Source organism: Hypomesus transpacificus, chromosome 22 (genome assembly GCF_021917145.1).
Source record: "Hypomesus transpacificus isolate Combined female chromosome 22, fHypTra1, whole genome shotgun sequence".
NCBI lineage: Eukaryota > Metazoa > Chordata > Actinopteri > Osmeriformes > Osmeridae > Hypomesus > Hypomesus transpacificus.
In genome coordinates, this window is record NC_061081.1 from 4,278,708 (window position 1) to 4,300,685 (window position 21,978).

General features: G+C 42.4%; 2 protein-coding genes across 10 annotated transcripts in view; both read left to right on the forward strand.

Annotated features, from left to right (window-relative positions):
* The first annotated feature begins 2,262 nt into the window (after window positions 1-2,262).
* haus4 (HAUS augmin-like complex, subunit 4) lies at window positions 2,263-8,989 on the forward strand. Of its 6 annotated transcripts, none has more exons than XM_047044684.1 (9): window positions 2,263-2,418; window positions 3,330-3,469; window positions 3,584-3,715; window positions 3,947-4,087; window positions 4,194-4,287; window positions 4,395-4,540; window positions 7,860-7,990; window positions 8,077-8,145; window positions 8,255-8,989. In XM_047044684.1, the coding sequence occupies exons 2-9, from the start codon at window positions 3,347-3,349 to the stop codon at window positions 8,436-8,438; spliced, it is 1,020 nt and encodes a 339-aa protein (XP_046900640.1). In that variant the 5' UTR covers window positions 2,263-2,418; window positions 3,330-3,346; the 3' UTR covers window positions 8,439-8,989. The 6 variants fall into 6 exon arrangements, with proteins under 6 accessions (XP_046900640.1, XP_046900641.1, XP_046900637.1 ...); XM_047044685.1 differs by having other exon boundaries at window positions 4,398-4,540; XM_047044681.1 differs by lacking the exon at window positions 2,263-2,418 and adding an exon at window positions 2,458-3,117.
* Window positions 8,990-9,616: 627 nt separating this feature from the next.
* Window positions 9,617-21,978, forward strand: part of golga2 (golgin A2) — a 96,019-nt gene continuing 83,657 nt past the window's right edge. For 2 of the 4 annotated variants that reach the window (XM_047044678.1, XM_047044679.1), the window contains exons 1-6: window positions 9,617-9,739; window positions 11,376-11,492; window positions 18,164-18,322; window positions 18,647-18,696; window positions 19,056-19,119; window positions 19,237-19,299. In XM_047044678.1, coding sequence (XP_046900634.1) covers window positions 9,692-9,739; window positions 11,376-11,492; window positions 18,164-18,322; window positions 18,647-18,696; window positions 19,056-19,119; window positions 19,237-19,299 — 501 coding nt within the window. In that variant the 5' untranslated portion in view covers window positions 9,617-9,691. The remainder of the gene's footprint in view (window positions 9,740-11,375; window positions 11,493-18,163; window positions 18,323-18,646; window positions 18,697-19,055; window positions 19,120-19,236; window positions 19,300-21,978) is intronic. The other 2 variants (XM_047044677.1, XM_047044676.1) reach the window with 2 other exon arrangements.

The following is a 21,978-nucleotide window of genomic DNA, read 5'->3' on the forward strand; positions in this document are numbered from 1 at the left end:
AGGGACACCTACTGCGTCATTGCAGTAAAACTGTCTTTTCACCGTTCTAAATTATTCCGCTGGCTACACAGGAGCCTGTTCAAAGTATCTGAAATAAGAAACCATAACAACAGTGACGGAGTCAAAGCCCCCATTTACAATTTTGAAAGACTTTACCAAGCTAACTTGTATTTACAACAATGAGTGACTTCAATATTTATTTTAACCTATTTGAAAAAAAAATATTTTCTGAATGTAGTGTGTCAGTGTCACGTAACCGCTCATCTCACATCCCATTCGTTATTCACCTCGCTAGTCAATCTACTTACAGTGCGGCCAACACAACAGTAGCAGCAACTCTACACATGGCCGGTTATTTTTTTCTTAAAAATCGTGATTTTATCTTGGGACAATGACATGGCTCGATAGCTGGCTAGTCTTGTTAAACATACTGTCAAATTATAATCACTGTTTGGAGAAAATGCCAACTTTGATGCGATCATCTCACACCCATTTGCTATTCAACTCGCTCCACAGGCTGCGGCCATACTGTAGCCTAGTATTTGGCGATATTGTTCGTGAAAATCTTGATATTGATTTTGGGACAGTGACATGGCTGGTTAGCTAGCAAATCTTATTGTCAAACATACTGTAAAATTATATTTACTGTTTGTCAACCGTACACAATGTTATTGCCTTTAAATCTTGCTAGCATAACGTTAGCTTTTGGGCTAATAGCTAAGCCAAAGGAAAGCTATGGTTCTATGAGCTGAGCGGACTATAAATATCAGAGTTGGCTAACGTTGAAAAACGTTAGATTTCTATTGCAAAACGCCTTAAAACATAAATTAATGCTGGTAAAAAAAATCGTTGGCAAGTGACCATGGTATAAGCGGGATAATGTCCTTCGAGGTGTCCAATATCATCTGATAATGGACTCCGCTGCGCGTCGGACGGTTCACGCCTCCACATCGTCCATTATCAGATGATATTGGACACCTCGTCGGGCATTATCCCTTACTTATTTTAGGCTATAATTACGTTTGTCATGCCATGAGCATAATAGCGTTCATTACAAAATGGTTAAATCTGCTTTAAAATAACTGAAATTAACTCTACAAACAACCATCATGTATGTGCAACCATCTGTAAAACGTGCTACAATAAAGGCAGGCAGCTGTAGATTATCAAATCCTTCCACCGGGAAGTGATCGCGGTCGAGTGCAAAATGAATGGGAGTCTATGGAGCTAAACGGCTAAATTTGTCTCTTTCTCCTGATAGTCGTTGATAAATCTTAGATTTGATTATAGTTTTTGCATGTTCAACATGGATTACATGTCAGAAGTTGAATGAACGTGTACTTAAGTCCTTTCGATTTCTTACGGGGTAAGTCGTTGTTGCCCATAACACACTAGCATTCTGCTAACGAATGTTGATTGGTTAGTGAAGGACTGACTACGACCAGAGATTCCGCTTGATGGCATCCGAAGCAGAACCAGAATGTCAGAGCATTAGCAACATTAGCAACAACATTAGCAAGCCAAAACTCTTTCTAGCATTTGTATTGACAGGGAGAGCCTAACCTGTCAGCTGTGATGTCGATGCCTCGAGAGTAAAGTGGAAGTAACCAGAGCTTGCTGTCAAGCAGTAGCTCTGGTCATACGATGTGTATGACGTCAATGCCATTTTCAAAAGCTTTTTAGAACAGAAAGGCGACTTTAAAAAAAATCTAACACCCAGTGGTGTGTTTTTTTGCCTCCCCTTTCGATTTCAGAATTCAAATTACTAGACAAAAAATTATATCCTGAGAAAAGTGGATTTTGAGGGGTATAGCTCCATAGACCTCCATTCATTCTGCACTCGACCGTTAGCGCCCTCATATGGAACTTGAGTGGAACTGCAACCAGTTCAGAACCCGGAAGTTTCCCGAGAGTGGGAGTTCTCTCTTTATTAGACATTCTCTGGTAGCTTACTCTAGGGCTGTGTCTACTACCGAGCACTTTATGAAGTACACTGCAATACAGTGCCCTGCAAAACAGTGCACTTACATATTCAGTGCACTCTGTCGCTGATAAGTGCTGTCTCAAATGGAACACTGCTACGTTAAACACTGGGTGGAAGTGACGGAAGTGCAGTGCGCCATCCTGGTACTTTCAGTGCACTGAATTATTCTGGTTTTGTGAGTGAAGCGTCCTAAGCACTGAAAGTCAGTGCTCGAAGTGCACAAGTGCGTGGTAGTAGACACAGCCTAGTTATATTAACTCTATGCTTGAAACAGTGAATTCTGGTTAGACTTTTTGTCCGACTTGATGCGGCGCCGAGGATACGTCACTATGACGTTGCCATCAAAGTACCGTGAGATCGATTCGAGAACTGCCGGCTGTGTAGCCGAGCGCATTTTCTCAAGAGCAACTGCACGGGTTCAAGTCACGACACAGGTATTTCATGATTGGCCAGACTAACACACGACAACTTTGACGCGTGTTTTGTAATATTCGGACACCTTCAGTTTCGCCAATGCTCAAATCCGGACCAAACAGTTGAATTGAATAAAACATTTATGGAAGAAAAGGTTTTCTCCGCCTCTTCACTAACGGAAAGACTACGTTTAATTATAAATAAAGTAAAGTAAGCAAACAGCGCTTAATCGGCCGTGACCGACGTCAACGCAGCAAACAATGAGAAGCTGAAATGTCTGACTTCACAGAGCCGTTTTCAACTCCTCCCCGGCTGCAAGCGGCCACTCTCGCCGGTCGTTTCATGCAGCCGCAGTCCATGTCGAACGCACCTACTGTTTGAGCTAACCGTGCTGTGTTTGCGACACAAGCATCGACGCGTCAGTTAGTGCCACACGTCCCAACCCGAGGAAGTAGATAGGTGCTGCCTTTTTGTTGCAGCTAGGCGACTTGAGAAAGTTAGTTAATCCATTAAAAAACTAAATTAATCTGACCGCTAATTATTCCAGTTTTAGTGTCGTGCTTGCATACTTACAGGAACATTGCGAAGTGTGCGATCAAAGCGGACCAAAGCTAACGTTAGCTAACCAGTTATAGTAGCCTACTCGGTTATGTCTGCAAATGCTGATTGTGGGAGTGTAGGTCCATCACTTTGTAAATTGGACAACTTGCATCAGCAAGGTAATTATACCACATAATTGGAGTTACTTAGAAAGCATTTGTCACCAGCTACTGTAGGTATAATGGCTTTGTTGTAGACAACGCATCACATTCGTCACAGCTTCCAAATTGAGGCATAGCCTACATGTTATATCAAAAATGTCTACATATTGTGGTTCAGCAGTCTTTAGTTCTTTTTTATTTAAGTTTGGTATTTTCCTATCATTCCCTAGTCCTTGCCTCCTTTCCGATGTGCCAGATGATACAGGAAGACTTGACCCAGAATCCACGATTCAGCAAGCTCCTGGCAATGCTGTCACAGCAAGTGGAATGCCATGGTCTGACTCTCAAACTGGAGAAAGAGTTGGAAATGGTATGCACAGTTAGCTAGATGCCATTTTTAGATGTCATGTCACTGCTGGTGTTGCTATTAACTCCTGTGTGTGTGGGGGGTGCTTGGATTTTGCTCTGCGTCATTTTTATTTAGGCTGAGAGAGACCTGCAGACACAGAGGCTGAGGTGGCTGTGCTCAGAGAGCCTGCACAGGCTACTGCGAGAAATGGTCCTTGAGCACTGTGTCAGAAAGCACCTCTACAATGTCCCAACTGAGGATGACATGGTATAGTCAGTCTTTCATTTGGTACTTTCCAGTTCAATAAACAACTCTATAACACGTTATGGAAAGCCTGTCTTAAGTAATCAGAGGACACATAGTCAAAACTTGTTTTTTTATTTGCCCAAATAATATCCATTACACCCTTAGGACAAGTCGACATATATCTTAAATAAAGCCTTATCCATGTTAACTCAAAGTATTTCCTGCTAGAAAATGCAATTTTTTCCTTTACAGTTCTATAAGACAATGGAGCATAATTTGCTGGTTGGTCAGTGTGTCATGCAGCTGGACCTTAGTGATTATTTTAAGCAGGACTCACCCCCACTGCTAGGACTGGACGCCCAGCAGATTTTAGACCTTGCATCTACACAGAAGGTCTGCTGTCTTTATTTTTGTGTCTCTTTATCTAAGCATACACACAGTTTCTGTAATGTTTTTGTTTCATGCAGTATGGTACAGTTTTGTCCATTTTTTTCTTTAGGATTTGTTGAAAACAAGGCAAAGACTGCCCAGAGAACTGGAGAAGCATCTCCTTAAGAAGTGTTTCAGCCTTCTGTCCTACTATCACCCTGGGGGTATGGATAGATTGATCTTACATTACTTTTGAGGCACTTTTTTGCATGACTGTATTTGACCCACGTGTGCTTAAATAGTGATTCAAGTTTATCCTCTCTTTGTCCAGAAGATGAGAGAGAAGGAGTAAAGAACATGAAGCTGTTACGTCTTTCTGGGCAGCTGGATGGCAAGATAAAGAGAGTAGTGTGTTTGAAAGAGAAGAGCTATGAGAGCGCAGCCCTACTGCAACAGGAGACGTGCTGCTATATCTCTGTGAGTTGTGTCATAGAAAATTCTTAGCGGTACTGTGTAGATTTGAACATAGTCAAAATGGCGGTTTCAATATAATTTATTTAGTTTGCACAAACTTAAGAATGAATAGAGTACTCCGGACCCGTCAAAGCGAAAGACATGCAGATGTAACCTACAGGTCGTTTAAGAGAGTGGTAGAGAACTATCACACATGCACTGCCTTATATGAACTTAAACAAAGGATCTCTAGATCAGGGGTGTCGAACTCCGGTCCTCGAGGGCCGCTGTCCTGCATGTTTTAGATGTTCCCTGTTCCAACACACCTGATTCAATTAAATGGGTTGTTATAACGACCATTCATTCGAATCAGGTGAGCTGGATCAGGGAAACATCTAAAACATGCAGGACAGCGGCCCGCGAGGACCGGAGTTCGACACCCCTGCTCTAGATGTTCAATCAATCAGCAATATATAATAAATACAGCAATCTCTGTGATTGGCCAGCACTACTCAGTGACAGTTTGACTCATACCAAGTGTCCCACGGTTCTTCGATGTCACAGCTCTCTCCAGAGCAGTAGAAAATAAAGCCACACGGGTTGGCCAGCCAAATGGTCAACTGTCCTTTGTGTGGTCATCTTCAAACAGTCCTTTTAATGAACACAAACAGTACACAGTCCTTCTCTAGCCAAATTTCAGAGCAACTGCCTCAATAGGCCCTTAAGGCCGTTATATGGTACTCCGTACTTCACGATTACGGACACATGGGAAGGGCCTACGCATAGATGGAACGCCCTGAAACGTCGTCTCCGGGGCCGTCGGAGAGCTCTCCCGTGCTCCGTTGAAATTCCTGTCGATCCGTCATGCCGTGCTGTACAGCGACGGATACCCCTTGGCCGTGATTGGTCTGCTACGACATCATTTCCAAACGACATCATTTCCGACTTCGACAGAAAGGCGTTTTCTCTAAGGTCGTCTTTTTGAAAGACGTCTGTGATGAGAACTTCTTGGAGAGAAAGTTTATTGTGAGCTAGTTTATGCTCTACTCTAGCGAATTCAGAAACGTGAGTTTGTTGTCTGTGCACTGACTGCCACAGTTTAGTGACCTAGAGTTGTAGGCTACATTGTAGTTTTGACTGTACATACAGTTTGTATGGATCTTTTTGTTTCCAATTATATCAGTCTTTTTGTTGATCATTTTTCACATTGTATTATACACTTGGTGGTGGAGAAATGAATTCACAAAACCAGAGCCTTGTCTATATCGCAGGGATGTCAAACTCATTTTCACCAAGGGCCACATCAGCATTATGGTTGCCGTCAAAGGGCTAGTTGTAAATACGATGTAAAAACATGGTGTTTTTGCTGTAGCTTTTGTGAACATAGGGCCTATTATGCTGCAATTGAAGTCCACCTTTTAATTCTTGGACAATCTGCTGTTTTTCTTGGAGGATAAATTTGCAAATTTTTCTCAGTGTTTGGTGACAAAATGCAAGCAGTGGCGTGTTCAGGGAGTGGCCTAGGGTGGCACGGGCCACCCCTGAAATCTGATTGGCCACCCCAATATCCTAAAATATGATTGGCTATATGCCCAGTCAGAGGCGGGCCACCCCTTGTGCCACCCCTATCAAAAATGTCTGGACACGCCCCTGAATGCAAGAGCAAAACTTTTTTTGCCCTTCATTTGAAAGCAGAATAGCTTTTGGAGCTTTATGTAAAACAAACATTGCCGTTTTCCAATTGGTAAAACCTTGTCTAATGAAGGTGATGTCTTCATAATTTCTGGCTCCAAATTGTCGACAAGGGAAGCAGAAACATGCTAGCTTGGCTGAGTACTCTAACCAAGTTCGAGAGCGATACCAACTTGGGTTGAATGCCCGAGGACCTTGGCTGAAAATGCACATGGGGTACGTTCGCAGAACCGGCTGCATTGGAGTGCTGTCATTCAAACCATGCTCGCCTTCACCCAGTTAAAATTTGTGTTTAACACTGATGTGCATACACTGCTTTCTAGAGGCGGGATGTCGTCACTTTGCCGTAACACAATCGAAATGTATGGTGAGAGATGTCGTTTACAACATACATATTACCCAGCAATCATCATTGCTAATCACAAAAATACCAAAGAAAATAAGAAGAAAAGAATCGTTTTTTATAGTTTCTATAGTGTATATAAGATAAGCATATCATTTTGTTATAGAGTGCTACTATTTTCCCCACAAATAATACCTACCATGATAGAGATAAGTTTGCTCTTTCAGGTGGTTATATTGCATTAGAGACAGTCTTTAATATAATATTATGTGCAGTTATTGCAGCTAATTGTGAGGGGGTAAGTCGCTCTGGATAAGAGCGTCTGCTAAATGACTAAATGTAAATGTGAGTAAGGTACCTAGCGAAAAGTAGCCTCAACTTTCCTCGACTTTTAGCTACGGCACTAATGCTGAAGGCTCGCTGATATAGCTGTCGGTCTTACTAGAACGGCATATGTATGCATTGTTGCTACGTGTGCTGACGTTGTGACTGTGTGCATATGTAGGAAAGACGCATGAGTGACAGAGAGACTGAGGGAGAGCAGGGGAAAGGAAATGCAGCTGAACGAATACGCTGCGTGTTTTAACCTAAATAGCGATAAAAAAATTTTTTACGAAACGCAATGTGCGGCGGCCGGTGTTGATTCTGTGGCGCACCGCCACAAATTAGTCTATGTGTGGGAAACACTGATGTGACTGCACCTGCAGCACTCATCGTCTGACTAGTGACAGCTGGTAGGAGGGTCACGTGTGATGAGAGGTGGGAGATAAACAACGACGATTTCTAACTTACAAAGACGCAACAAAGCAACGTGTTTTCGACAAAAAAACGCTTCTCCACCTACTGTTCTGGCGGTGAATTGTTTTCAGCACCCCCTAGCCTTCGGAGAACCATAAAGGCAACAGAAATGCTAATTAATCCGTCCTATCCGGCGGCCCGCACATCCGTAGCGGAGTCTGAGTACCATACTGGCACCTTTACTCTGACTAGAGGACAGAAAGCCGTATAAGATGCTTCACCTATCCCCCAGGGCAAACTGCCCACAGAGCCATCAGCACCTCACATTCCTTTGAACTCAACTTAATTATCTTCCCTTTCTGTTTCTTACCAATGAACATAGAAGCTTATAGATTTCATACACATACATCTATGCATATGACCAAAATGTCTACCACAGTTGACACCAGTGGGTGTCTCCATATGGTTTGGTCACTGTCCTTTGAATTGGGATAGATAAGTAGAATCCATCACTTTTTTTCTTGACACAATTGTTGTCCTTACATCACTCACAATTGTATTTCTTAAAAGGAGCTGTTTGGGTGCATCCAGATTCTGCAATCTCTGATCCTGGACCACAGGTTGAAAGCACAGAAGGAAATAGATAAGAATAAGATTGAATACTTTGAAGCCAAATGTGAGATTGTCATCCAGAAGATCCGGTATGATCCCTAATTCTCACTTTCAATGATTACAGCAGTGTCTTTCGGCTGAGTCAGTGGTCCATTAACTTAACTGTATTATTCAGAGCAGAGATGATGGAGATTCAGTTGGACACATACACCGAAGACACAATATCAGCCCACAGAAAAATCACGTGAGTTGTGCGATCTGTGTACACAGGAGGAACGGAATACCCACGTTTTCCATTTTCACTGCTTCTCAAAACAGTGTCTCTCATTAAGATTGTTGTGTCTCTACTCCAGAGAGAAGCTGGAAGCAAAGCTGAAGGCCTCCCAGGGAGAGAAACATGCTGTAGACTCAATGTTGTCTTCCTTTGAATTCTTCGGCAAAGAATTTGAAGTTTTGGCAGAGGAGTACTCTAGACTGCGCCAGGAGATAGACACCAAGAATTGGGCTTTAAAAGAATTTTCCTACCCCACAAACTAGGTGACTGACAATTGACAACAACTTGCCAAACGCCTGTTTAGAGCTCAGACCCAAGCATCAATTTATTCACAGAAAAGGAGAAGCAGTGAAAGCTGTTGTAGGCTAATTAAAGAAGTGTTACTAATTTAATTAGAGTTCACCCTACAAATTCATCAACACAATTGATTCTCAATTTGGCAAAATATTTCCTTGAGCAGTTAAGCTTATAGTATGTAGATTCCATACAGTATGCCAGTCATTTTGTAGTTCAGTAAACTTTACACATTCAAATCAAAGATTTAAAACTGTACTGATGAAATGCATGCATTGACCCCCTCAATAATTTTGTATAAATTGTTTGGAATATCTCATTCAAATTGGTACCGGATATGAGTTTAAATAAATCTGAATTAAATCAAAATGTGAGGTTTGACATTCCAAGACAAAAGAGCGACTCTCCCTTTATTTTTTATTTTTTTATTTTATTACATCTCAGAACTGTGGATTATCAGCAAAAAGTGCAGTTACAAATTTAAGCATCTCTGAATTAACAAATAAATCTCTCAAAATGGTTTGGTTAGCTTCATTAGAATTTTTAAAGAGCAGTTAGATTGTATAATGCATCCACTTAATGATTAGCGCGCATTACATTATGTGTGCTTGTATTATATTTGTTAAGAGTGTGAGCTGCTGTTGTGCGTCCAGATAAGGTTTTTACATGGGGTGAATTTGTGTAATACGTTTTTTTTTGGCATGCATTTTCTCATAGAAGCTTCCTGATTGACAATTGCCCTTCCCCTTTTTGAGATACCACACCAAGTTTTGTGATTTCAGTGACATAACATCCATGCTAAACCTAGAGTAAAAATTCTGTGGACTAGACATGGTCATAGCAGGGGAAAAAAACTGTGGAGTTTAGGTGTCCCACATTATCAAATGTCCCAGATTACCCGAATTCATCCTAGGTCTGTTTTGCTGAAGGCTTTATGCAGAAGTTACCAAGGGTCTTGGTCTATTTGACTCATTTATTTAAAAATAATCAAATGACTGACTGGTAGGCCTCGGCATCATCGAAGGTCTCTAATAGAGTGCAGCATTTTAGCTTAGTTTGTGGTCTGAATGATTACAGTGACCTGTGTCTAAACAACTACAGCATGACAATTGAAAGTTTGTCACTAGGGAGTTTTAGCGCCTTTTAGCGGCGAGATGTTTATAACACCACGCACAGATCCTAAAGTGATGACGTGGTGCGGTTCGCCTGCTGGACGCGAAGGATGGCCGACCAAAGCAGACAAATCAAACTTGCAGCTGCCAAGAAAAAGGTGAAATATGGTATTCTTTCTGGAATTGGCCATGTTTGTTTTGTGTAATTTCTTGTTTTCAAAATAGGTTCAATTGTCACTCCACCACCCTCTTAACTTGTAAGCAGCCGGACCCGCCATTCTCAACTCTCATTTTACTAGCCTACTCCGACAGCCGATCTGCAAGCACACTGCGCACGCAAAACGGGGGTTTTGCATGGGCCTCGTTTAGCATTAGTTTGCCTTCTGACGAATAAATAGCATATATAGGACAGGTAACTAGCTAGATAGGAACTTGTAAGATTATGTTGACTATTGCTACATTTTTTCGTTTAAATAGCCTCAGTTGTTTCATCATGATAGATGATTAACGCTAGCTTTAGTTATGTAGCTAGAGCCACAGTAGCTAGCTACTTGATGTGATTATAACTAGGCTAGCCTGTCAACTAGCTAGGTACAGTCAGCGGAGTGGACGCAAGCTACCGCACTGTCAGTAGTCAGAGCAAGGTGTAACTTCGTAGGCTTGGCAGCCTAGCAAAACCAAAAGTGAGCCCGGCCTTAAACTAGCTAGTTTGGCTTTCACAATCTGGAACCAACATTTTCAGTGCGCCAGCGGTGTTCGAATTCGACCTAGTACTGTAGCTAATGAAGATGGTCAGGATTTAAGGGTTTAAAGTTGGGAGCACCAAAAAAATTCAGGAGCATCAACCAAATATTAAGGAGCATCACAACAAAATGTGTTATAGATGTATTTAATTTAAAAACAACACCAGCTCTGGGGCTTTACACATTCTGCCGCTAGGGTTTGAAATTTGGTCTCCTGGCTCTCCGTTACTCCTCCATCCATCTCTACAGTAAGGCTGAGGCCAGAGAATGTCTAATAAAGAGGCACTGAGCTAGCTAGTTATCAAGCTATCTAACTAGATATCGCGCTAGTTAGCTCCCTGTCACGTGGCAACGGGGGCCAGTGACAGTGATTGAAGGCTAATTTGAACCAATCTGAATTAAAGTTACGAACGTAAAGAAGTTTAATTGGTTATGTAACGTGGAATAGTGACCGGTCCACAATTCTATCAGCTCACAGCAGGCACATACCATGCAGTAGGCTAATTGGCGAGTTTTTGTAAATAAATTAAAACGGGTCCACCATAACGATTATTCGCACTCGCACAAATGCCTCCAAATATATTTTGAGATCGCACAGAATTAAGCAATTTCGGGAGCATACAAATATGTAATTTCGATGTGCTTGCAAATTGCGACCAACATGGTCGAGTCCTGAGTGTGCAGTTTTGACATGTAAACGCCCCACTCACCCGTTACGGTCCCAGTTTCAGTTGTGACAGGAATCTAGTTACCCATCTTCCACCATTACATGCTGTTTAAGAGAAAGTGAAAAAACGAACAAATACTGGACATACAGTGAGCATTAGCCCAGGCTTTGTATGTGTAGTTGTGGTGATCACTACATGGTTGAGATGAGATGGCATTCCCTGTAGCTATTTGTTGGACCAAGACTGCTATCTACACAGAGGCGCTTTCTCTTGTCATTCCACATTTCAAACAGCGAATGTGTGTGTATTTATCAGAGTAATACCACAGTTAGTTAAACATTCAGAGACACTATTGTCCCTCCTCTTTTTGCTTTTTTTGCCAGCTTAAGGAGTTTCAGCTGAAGAGTTCCCCAACCAATGGAGGAGTAGGGGCAAAGAAGAGGAGAAAGATGAAGGGAGGAGGCAATGAGCCCTTGGGAGACAGACACTCTCTGGACAATGTGAGTCATGACTGCTTATATGTTGAATGTATGCACCTTCCTGCCAAAGTAAATTCCTTGTCTGTGCAAACTTTCATGGTGGTGAAAACCCCATTCAGATTAAGGGGTCTATTTGCCTTCTATTTATCGTGTAGCATTATCTATTTAACTATTCTCAACAACAATGTATATTAAGTATACCAATGAAGAGATGATAAAATATCACAATTTAACAACAACTGTTTATTTAGTGGCAGGAAACATGTTCCTGTTTCCTTTGGAATATGTTGGAACATATTTCACTCTTTTAGGGGTGGGCGGTATACTGGTATGAACGCGAATACCGGTATTGCGTTGGATTTTGCCATATCATGGATATCAGGATATATTAATAAATGTATTAGTAAAGTGTTTCTGTTTTGTATAACATATAAGTCAAGTGATACTGCCTAGTGGGCAAGTTCAAATTTGCATGCGCTGCACGCATTATGCCAGCCAATGAAAGTCAACAAACAAGCTAGCGCAATTACAGTGGAAGCAAACATTCATATGTAAAAACTGCTCTTGTTAGCAAATGTAAGAAAGCGTTAATGATACCTGAAAATAACGCCAGTGGGGTTGATTTGCCGGACAACAAAGAATTGGTAAAAAAAATGTAGCCTCTGTCGTTGATGATTGATTTGGTTTCAAGTTATCCGACATCGACCAAACATTAGCCTTCTCTGTAAATTGTGTTGTCAAATTGTGCTAGCCAAAGGGGGAAACACTAGCAATCTCTTTCACCACCTGAAAGCCATGCATGTGTGCGAAAATGAATCTACCAGAATGCGTTTAACAAATCCAATGCCAGGTTGGTTAGAATTGTGAAATCTATGTTTATTCTAGGCCAACAGAATCGAGTATTCAGCCATGTAATAATTGTTTATAGCTAGAGCTAACTCTACAAATATTTACTTTTTTTGCGATCCCATAAACGTAGGCTACTGAGAAGTCGATCTTCCGCTGCAAAATTTGGAAAATTCAACTCGTGACAGTGACACACCGGAGTTACCCAATCTAAATCCGTCCGAGTGCGGTAGATTAGCCGCTGCAGTGCGGATTGCATTGTCATGACATTTTAAGAATAACGAATATATCGTGATAAATATCGGTACCGTCAGTGCTTACAAATTATACCGTGATAAACATTTTAGACCATACTGCCTAGCCCTACACTCTTTCTTAGAGACGCAAGATAAACCATAGCTCAACTCTGCTAACCGTTGTTGGCAGAGTTTGCATTCAACGTTTTTCGAGTCACCTGGTACTTTGTCAATGTAAATGTACTTTAATGAAATGCCGCCATACCACAGATGTCTTTCCCATTTTGACTAATAACACTGACAAAGTAGGCTATGGCAGAGTTTGTAGTTCTGCAGCCAATTGTGCTCGTGCCGTGTGCAAAATACCAAACCAAAACAAAGCGCAGATCAACGAAAGGGAAAACAGTAACACCTTGTCTTTTAAATTATAATTTTTTCTAGTTGGTTTATTTGTCTTAAATAATATAATTTACAATTTCTGTTGAACATTTCGTTAATTCAGCAATGATGACACAAGCGGGAATCCGATCTCACACTGCCATATGGCAGCTCGACTAAAACAATCTTAGTCGACCAAGAGCATATCGACCAGAAAATTGACTAGTCGACCAAGTGGGGACAGCCCTAATGGCTGGATAGCTGGCTAGTCTTGTTGTTAAACATACTGTCAAATTACAATTACGGTTTGGAGAATATGTCAACTTTGATGCGATCATCTCACATCCATTTGCTTATAAACTACAGTACCAGTCAAAAGTTTTGACACATTTTCCCATGTACTGTACACACGCACACATACAGATACACACACACTTGGGGTGGAACGGTACACTTAAGTCACGGTTCGGTTCATACCGCGGTTTAGACATCACGGTTCGGTACGAGTTCGGTACAATGGAGGGAAAAGCAAAACAAAAATGCAGACCATTTTTGCAGAGCAGGGCTCCATACTAACTACTGTACATGCAAGTCTTAGCTAAATGTCTTAAATGTATGATGCGCTTGTCGATCAGTCCTCCTACACCATGACACGATAGGCTACTTGCTGAGCAACAGCGTAAACACATGCAGGGATACAGTAGCAGCAACGCTAGTGCTAAATAAGTATTAAGACATGTTCGTAGTCTAGGTATACCGGAAAAATAGCCTAACTTTACTAAACTTTTAGCTGCGGTACTAATGCTGAGGGCTTGCTGATATCGCTTTTTTACTAGAACGTGCATTAGTCATTTATTTAGCAGACGCTCTTATCCAGATCGTCGTATCTGTATAGGTTGCCAAGTGACCATGGTATAAGCGGGATAATGCCCGAGGAGGTGTAAAATATCCAATAATGGACGATGTGGAGGTGGTTTTTGTGACAACACTAACAACATTAACATTTATGTTTAGCTAACATTAGCAAGTTACATGTAAGCGGGGAGACTGAACTAACTTCTTTAGCAGTCATATCATGTGTCCGCAAAATGACTTGGTGTCTTGAAAGCCGGCAGCCAGGAAAGTTTCAGTGTGCTCGTGTTCACATGTACCATGAGGGGACAGAGGGGGGTGATTGACTGGGAGTGAGAGATGCTTTGCTAAAGCAATGGTGCAAAACACAATGTTAGAAATTTTATGTAATGATTTTATGCAACGCTGCCCTCAAATAAACCCCGCCCTCGAGTAAACGCTGCACCAAAATAATCAGTAAACGGTTATTTAATTGGTTACATTAAAACACTGTATTTATTACACAAAAGTAAATCACAAGTTTACTATAATTCCCTCGAAGCACTAGCAGGGACAAGTGGCTTTCTTGCTACAGGTTTATTTGAAGCTTCTCCAAATCCACCGTGAACTAAACCCACTAGCCTGACGTTGTCATACTCATAATTCTATTTAGAATATGAGTCTGATACGAAGGCGGTCGCATTTTTTCTCTCCCTCCCCTGACCTTCCCTGCTTGGCTTCTATCGTAGTGTAATGTCTTGTATATACTCGAGAGACTCTATCCGCATCACTCTCCAAAGCAAGAAGCATGGAATTGATTAGCTGGTCTCTCAACGCAATTGACACATCTTCTCGAAGAGAAGCTCGGGTTCGGGGGAATCTAATTGTCCTGACAGGACGTTCCCAGCTGTGAACTCGATGGACGCGTGGGATGGCGTGTCGTGTGCCTAGCGGCGCTCTCCGTGGAGGACGTTGAAGACATCTTTCTATTCGGAACCATGATTACAGGCTTTCTGCTGATTGGACTGGGCTCTGGCCTGGTATATCGGAAAATTTAAGAAACGGCTGCAGCTGTCAAAAACCCCGTAAGGCTGCCCAACATGATTGATGCGGTGGGAAGAGTTGGTGGCACTCAGACTGCAACTTTAGCACTCGTTGAATGCAATTTGGATAACATCATAGAGAAGCTAGCGGCTCTGCAAAGGGAAGTGAACTGACTTGGAGGCCATAATGATGAGTAGACGTGGAATTGAATGCGCCTACTCGACCAACTACCCCAATCTTATCTGCTTTTCAGCCCCGTAACCAGTTCAGGCCGGATATATGCTTCTGCGTTTTTCGAAAAACGGACACATGGGAACGCCCTCGTCTCTGTGGAACACCCTCTACAAGCTCTCCGTCAGCCCTCGTAGAGCCTCGTAGAGCTTGACGTGCACCTCCTTAATTTTGTAACTCTTCGTTGTAGCTACGGAGAGCTACGGAAAGCTACGGAGACCCCCTTGGCTGTAATTGGTCAGTATTAAGTACCGCTTGCGTCAGGGGTAGGGGCAAGGTTGCCGTGATAGCAGGACGAACAGAATCCTTTGACCGCCATTGCTTGTAAAGTTTTTACAATTCAGATTTCAGCTAAACGGTACATGTAAATCTGAATTTGAATTAAAATGTGATGAGAAATGGGCAGTGTAGTTGCTGAAAATGTGCGTATTTTATTGATGGAACGGCTAATTAGTAAATTTGCTCGGACTTTTCGGTAACCTAGGTAAATAAACACTCAACGACGTCTAAACAAAAAACCGTTGCGCCACCTACTCTTCTGGCGGTGAATTGTTTTCAGCACCCACAGCCTACGGAGAACCATAAACGCAGTCTATCCGTCCGTATCCGTGCGTATCCGTGCGCCCGCCCATCTGTAAACGGAGACGCAGAAGCATATTTCGGCCTTTAGCCAAAGCCGTTGCTGGAACAACAACTCCCCTGGAGTGAGACTCTGTAGTCTCTTCACTTCCCCCTCCCACAGACACCTGTGGATTGCGTCTCTGTCTTGGGTCATGACCAAGGATGTCTCCTTGGCAATACTATCTGCGAACTGAAAGTCTAACTTATTGTGGCCTAGGCGAAGGCACCAACCCAGGCACACTCATACACTAATGTTCATCTATTACAGATATGCTATCACACCCCTTCCCCCATCCAAAGCCTTCACCTGCTTGTTCCCCAGTGTGGCTGGCGGGTCTGTGACCAGTGCCTATTATGGCTGCAGGTTCAGATGCTGCTTGTCCATACCCCTCCCCCCCTCCCCGTTGCAAGTTATGTGGTTCTGTAATGTTGTACAATGTATGTGCTTATGTGCTGAGGTGTTTTTTGCCTGTTCCCACACTGTACTCCTCTAGGAGCATAGTCTGGGGGTTGCCTTTTTTTTCTCCTCTCTCTCTTCATGTTATGCTGAAATGTAACCTTGTCTTCCCTTCCTGTCTACCCCCTTGTCATGTATGTGTATTAGAAACTGCAAGTGGCAGCTCGGATCTAAGACAGATTCAAGAGACCGCAGATAGATTGCGGCTAGTTTGGTTTGTTATATGTTTTAGATCAACACGTGTATTATTGTTTTTGTTGATTTTATGTAAAGCACTTTGAGCTGCAATTCTTGTATGAAAAGTGCTAAATAAATAAAGTATTACTTACGTACTTACCTCTCCGTTAGGCTGTGAGTATATGGGGCGTGTTTCAACCGAACTCATAAAAAAATGCCTCTTAAATCAATTGGATATACCTACAGCCAATCAGAGCAAAGTAGTGTGTTGTTTTTTGCAAACAAATTAAACCCAAGCGCTCTTTGGTGACGTGGTTGATAAAATTACTGTTGATCATCTTTCCATCATCGTATAAAGCCCGCCCTGACAATTTGATTGGTCCAAACAGCTCCTGTTCGGACATTTTTTCCCCCAAAACTAGCGACCCAGTGTACCCCAGATACCCCAAATGTACCCCAGACCCAACTTCCCGACCATTTTTTGGTGTGGGCGGGGCTAAGTTGGGCTCGCAGCCAGGCTATAAACCCACAGTATAATGAGAAAATAAAGACCACATTAGCTTAATATGAACTTGCATGACATGCGCAGCATGTAAATAACGTTCACCAAAGTAAAATGCGGACATAAAACAACATACCTCGTTGGCTGTAGGCCTACACAATGGAATAGAGGTTTCCTTAGATCGCAAACATCCGCTATAACAACTTTAAACTTTTATTGGAGCATTAAATGTCCATGCTTTACTTGCTCTGTTAGCTTGTCAACCCTCTCACTCACGAGCGTCCCAAAAGGCTTTCAAAATAAAGGCACGTACTCTTACTAAATAGTCACTTAATAATGCTGAATGCAATTATATAATTCTAAATAATGACATAGGTTGAATTTTTTAAAATACATTATTATAATGTAATTGCGACAATTACATTTACAATATAGCGAGGTAGCTGACTTCACCACTCGCAAATTCGCCTTTCATCAACCCCGAGTTCGCGTGCTACAGATCTGTTACTGCTGGTGAGTGCTTTCTGTCTGAAAGCTAAAGTGTAAGAACGTTTTGGCATGCTGCTTCAGATTTCTACACAATGTAGTCACACACGTGGCTTCAATTTTACACTAGGCTTTATGTTTGACCTACTTTTCCATTATTTGTCTATGGCTGCACTGCAGCTAGAATTCAATAAATCTATCTTACTAATTAAACGCCGGCCTCGAATAAACGCTGCGCTCGAATAAACGCCGCTCTGGAATAAACGCCGCACCAAAAATGATCACTAATAAACGCTTCCAGCTATTACCTCCCACTAATAGGCATCTGTATGCAAAACAAATTCAGGCGGCAATAAAAACTTTGATTTCATTTCGATTCTATTACTCAAAACCGGTAGCACTTACAGGGATTCTGATGTGAAAGAACTTGTCACCTTTCAAAAGAGACCACAACCGTACATGTACTCCAAATTGTTAAAGAAAAGCTTTCAATTTACCTTGGGTATGCTTTGTTAAGTTGTTTTAGGCGAATTTGACAGGATTGGTTAAAAAGGATTGTAACACTAGTTGTATTAGCTTGAGTCATATTTTGACCATATACACACTGCTCTAATTCAGTAATCTTTTCACGTCAAAGTGTGTGTGTGTGTTATTAGGTCACCTGGCCATCACACCTATATGAGTGTCTTGTACACCTCCCACCCCCCATGACTATAACAGCTGCCTCTAAATAGTGAAGTTTTTATTGTATTTGCGGAGTCAGTTAACACAATCTTTGGTCTAAATATGAGTTGGCAAGGTAGTTCCGCTACCCTCATCTTATTTTCTAGGTTAACCTCAATTATACTGTTAATTTCATCACATTCTGTGTGTGTTGCCTCAGACTTGTGTTAATAGGGAGAACAGAGGGTCCCCGGTTACCCATCTGCTAGAGGAGTCAAGTACAGAGTTGGACACTGGCTTCCCTTTCACTGGCCCTACTAGCACTAGTACCAAACCTGTTCCTAACTCGGAGTGTGTCAGCTGTGACACTGACTTACAGGTGCGTCAATACATGTCTTCTGCTCTCTCTGTCTTCTATCTCATGTTGCCTTGTTTTTTGCCACTGTTGTTTCCGGAGTTCAGTTGCCATGTATGATCGCACACACACACACACACCATTGTCTTCCCTATATATTTAACTGGTTCTATATATTTCAGTGGTCCAAGCATTGAGGCCATACAATGCTTGGACCACTGAAATATATAGAACCAGTTAAATAGATAAGATGGGCTTTAATGTCATATTTAAATGCCCCTTCACTCTATCATATTAGCTCATTAGTCTTTTTCTCTGTTCTACTGTCTCCTTCTCTCCCCTCGGCAGCATTGTAACTCTGGCACCAATGACAATGAGAGCTTGGTAGAGGAAAATAGGTGGGTGACCTCTTCAGCAACACAATCATCTGCCCTAGAGCTGGGGGATATTGTCAATGTTTTACACCACACCATATTTCTGGATATTTAAATACAATATATGCTTAGTGCATCTCTGCTTTAATTGGATAGACTGATGACAAGAACTATAGGGAGAGAGGAAATGCAGGAAAAGTTGTGATCTGGATTCAAACCCAGGCCAAGCCAAAAAATTAAAATTGGAGAGTGGCACGCAGTGCATTGATTCGCTCCCTCATCATTTCCCAGTTGTAATCTGCGCTATCAGTTACCCTCAGAAGCAATACAATATGTTTTACTGCAGTGTTGGGTTATTTATATATCTTTTGTGTGTTCTCCAGACCCCTTTCATCCACAGAGAGTCTGCGCCAGCTCTCCCAGCAGCTCAATGGCCTGCTCTCAGAGGTAAGCAAAACATTTAGGATCCAGGCTCTGTAGGCCTGTAGGCCAACCCCCCTGAGTGCACCAAAGAAAAATATCAGTTAACTGACAAATCAAGTTTCTGTTTTTGTGGCATTCCAGGCATCTACAATTTACGTGAATGGTGACCGTATTCCGTCGCCTGTCAATCAGAAAAAGCTCGAGGTAGGAAATGTGATTCTAATGTATGTACAGTACGTGTTTGTTGTACAACTCATAAGTAACTCTAGTAACACGATAAAAGAATTGTGAACATAGACTTTAGCCAGATAGGAGCAGCTTTGAAGACTTTTCCTTCACACTAGAAGCGCTGAGCCCGTTTTCCCTACTTAAAGTGCGGACAGGGGGGTCATACCCCCGAGTCTTAAGACAGGGATGTTGTCCCTGACACATAGTGATTGCTGGATGGCACTTCTTGTATGTAGCTAAGGCAAGGTTGGAAAATGAACTTGCCTTCGTTAATCTGTCAATTTCCGTGTTAGTCTGTGATTATTTTATTACAACATTTGTTGTATATTCCTTCAATCATTCAGAACATTTTAATTTATTGGCTACAGGATGTCACACACGCTCTTCCCCAGGAAAATATGTTTCTATGGTTCTAGTGTAATGTAGGCTAACGTGAAACTAGCTCATGCTAGCGAGTTAATGAGCCGTGCCTCAGTCGGTTGCATGCCAATAGTACTATTCAAAGTTTATTTCACCAGTGCTAAACACACTAACTCGCTTACTTTCTCCGCTGTGTAAAAGCTAAGGGATTCGTCAACCTTCTGTCTTTGATATCATTGGCTCATACCGTAGCAACAGTAGGCTACAACAAAAAATTTGAGAGGTACCGTATTTCTTCGATTAAACGCCACCCTCAAATATACACTGCCCCCCAATAAACGGTGCACCAAAAATGAACATTGTGAAATAAATGCCTCCCTCGATTAAATGCTGCACCAAAAAGAAAACCAGAAAATGGTTATTTCATTGGTTAAATTAAAACACAGTATTTATTACACAAGTAAATCTACACCTGTGCGCTTGCAGTATGGCCGCACTGACGAGAACTCCACTATTACCTAGCATTTTGTTTGTCTTGTTAGTGTAGCATCCGAGGTGTAAGGCCTAAATATCTCGTGGTATTGGACAAAAACTCAGAACTGGTAACTCTTGGAGCTCATAACCATCCCCGTTTATTTTCTTTCTCCACACTTATCCACCCTCTCTCCTCGTCATCAACCTGCCACACCGGCCTTAGCAACAACATTATAACTGACAACACTTTGTTTCAACTCTACATTAGTGTTTGTTAGTTGTTTTGTCAATTATGCAGTTGCTCATTCAGTACGCCCAGCAAACGGGATATTCGTCACTTGGCAAGGATTATTTTCCGGAGTTCGAGCTCGGACTGCAGCGGGCTTTTTGTTCGACCGCTTTGTTCATCTGCAAGATGGAGGAGGAGAAAAAGAGGCCGACGTGCTGGAATCCTCGTCCGAACTCGGAAACGGAGCTTCAAACCTACTTTCCCATCCATTCTACTCGCTTAACAACCCTCTATGGACACAATAGAAGCTTGAGTCACCATTGGCTAGTACATTTTATTTTACTCGCCAGACTTTTTACATGAAGTGCATGAACAGTGCAAGTACATTATCTGTATGAATTATTCTTTATGTTGCATATGGATTTAATCTACCATTTTTTAGCTTTCTCTTGCTACTTGACTTCAGCCACCTCTCAAGTGCTGACAATGGTTTATAGGCCTACTGCTGAAGCTCTGGGCCTTTTGTTGAAATAAGGATCAGGTCTGAAAGGCGTGAGGATGTGACTGAGACTGCTGCGGACATCTGATTGTATTCTCTTTTGGGCACTGAAGGCTCTTTCGCAGTTGGCAGTAGGGGTGGGCGGATCGATCTAAAGTATCGATAGTATCGATACCAACATTGGTATCATTATCGATCGATACTCCCGTGAAAAGTCTCCTGTCAATCACCCTGGGATCCACGACGGTGACCCCTTCATCCTCTGCCAGGAACCTTGGAGTTACCATGGATGACGAGCTCTCCTTCACGGCCCACATTGCTGCGGTCGTGTAGATTCACCCTCTACAACATCCGGAAGATCAGGAGATACCTGTCTGAGCACTCCACCCAGCTGCTAGTCCAAGCACTTGTCCTCTCCAATTGGACTACTGCAACTCGCGGCTCGCCGGTCTCCCAGCATGTGCAACCCGCCCTCTTCAGAGGATTCAGAACGCAGCGTCTACAATCTACCCAGACGCTCCCATGTTACCCTGCTCCTCATCTCTCTCCACTGGCTACCCATCAACGCCCGTATCAGATTCAAGACCCTGGTACTGACCTTCCGAGCAGTGAACGGGACTGCACCCAACTACATCAAGTCTCTCCTGCAACCTTACACCCCTACCCGTCACCTACGGTCTTCTTCAGACAACCGCCTGGTGGTCCCACCGCTCAAGACCGCCCAGGCCCAACACCAGCTCTTCTCCTGCCTGGCCCCCCAATGGTGGAACCAGCTCCCCACCTCCATCAGGGACACCGACTGTCTCCCCACCTTCAAGAAAAGGCTCAAGACGCACTTGTTCCGGGAGTACAACGGCACTTAGGAATGCTTGATTGGACCTGATGTTAGTTTCCTCCAGGATCACAATGACTCTTATTGAGAGACTGGTTGCTCTTATAGGTCAGTTATAACAAAGTTAACTCTTGAACTTTTGTACTCGCTGTGAAATGTTTTACAGTTGATTGTTCTTCTACAGTGTGCAGTCTTGAAATTTTTTGGGCTCATGTTGTTTATTTTGTAACTTGTATAACTGCATGCTCTTATCAGACCTAC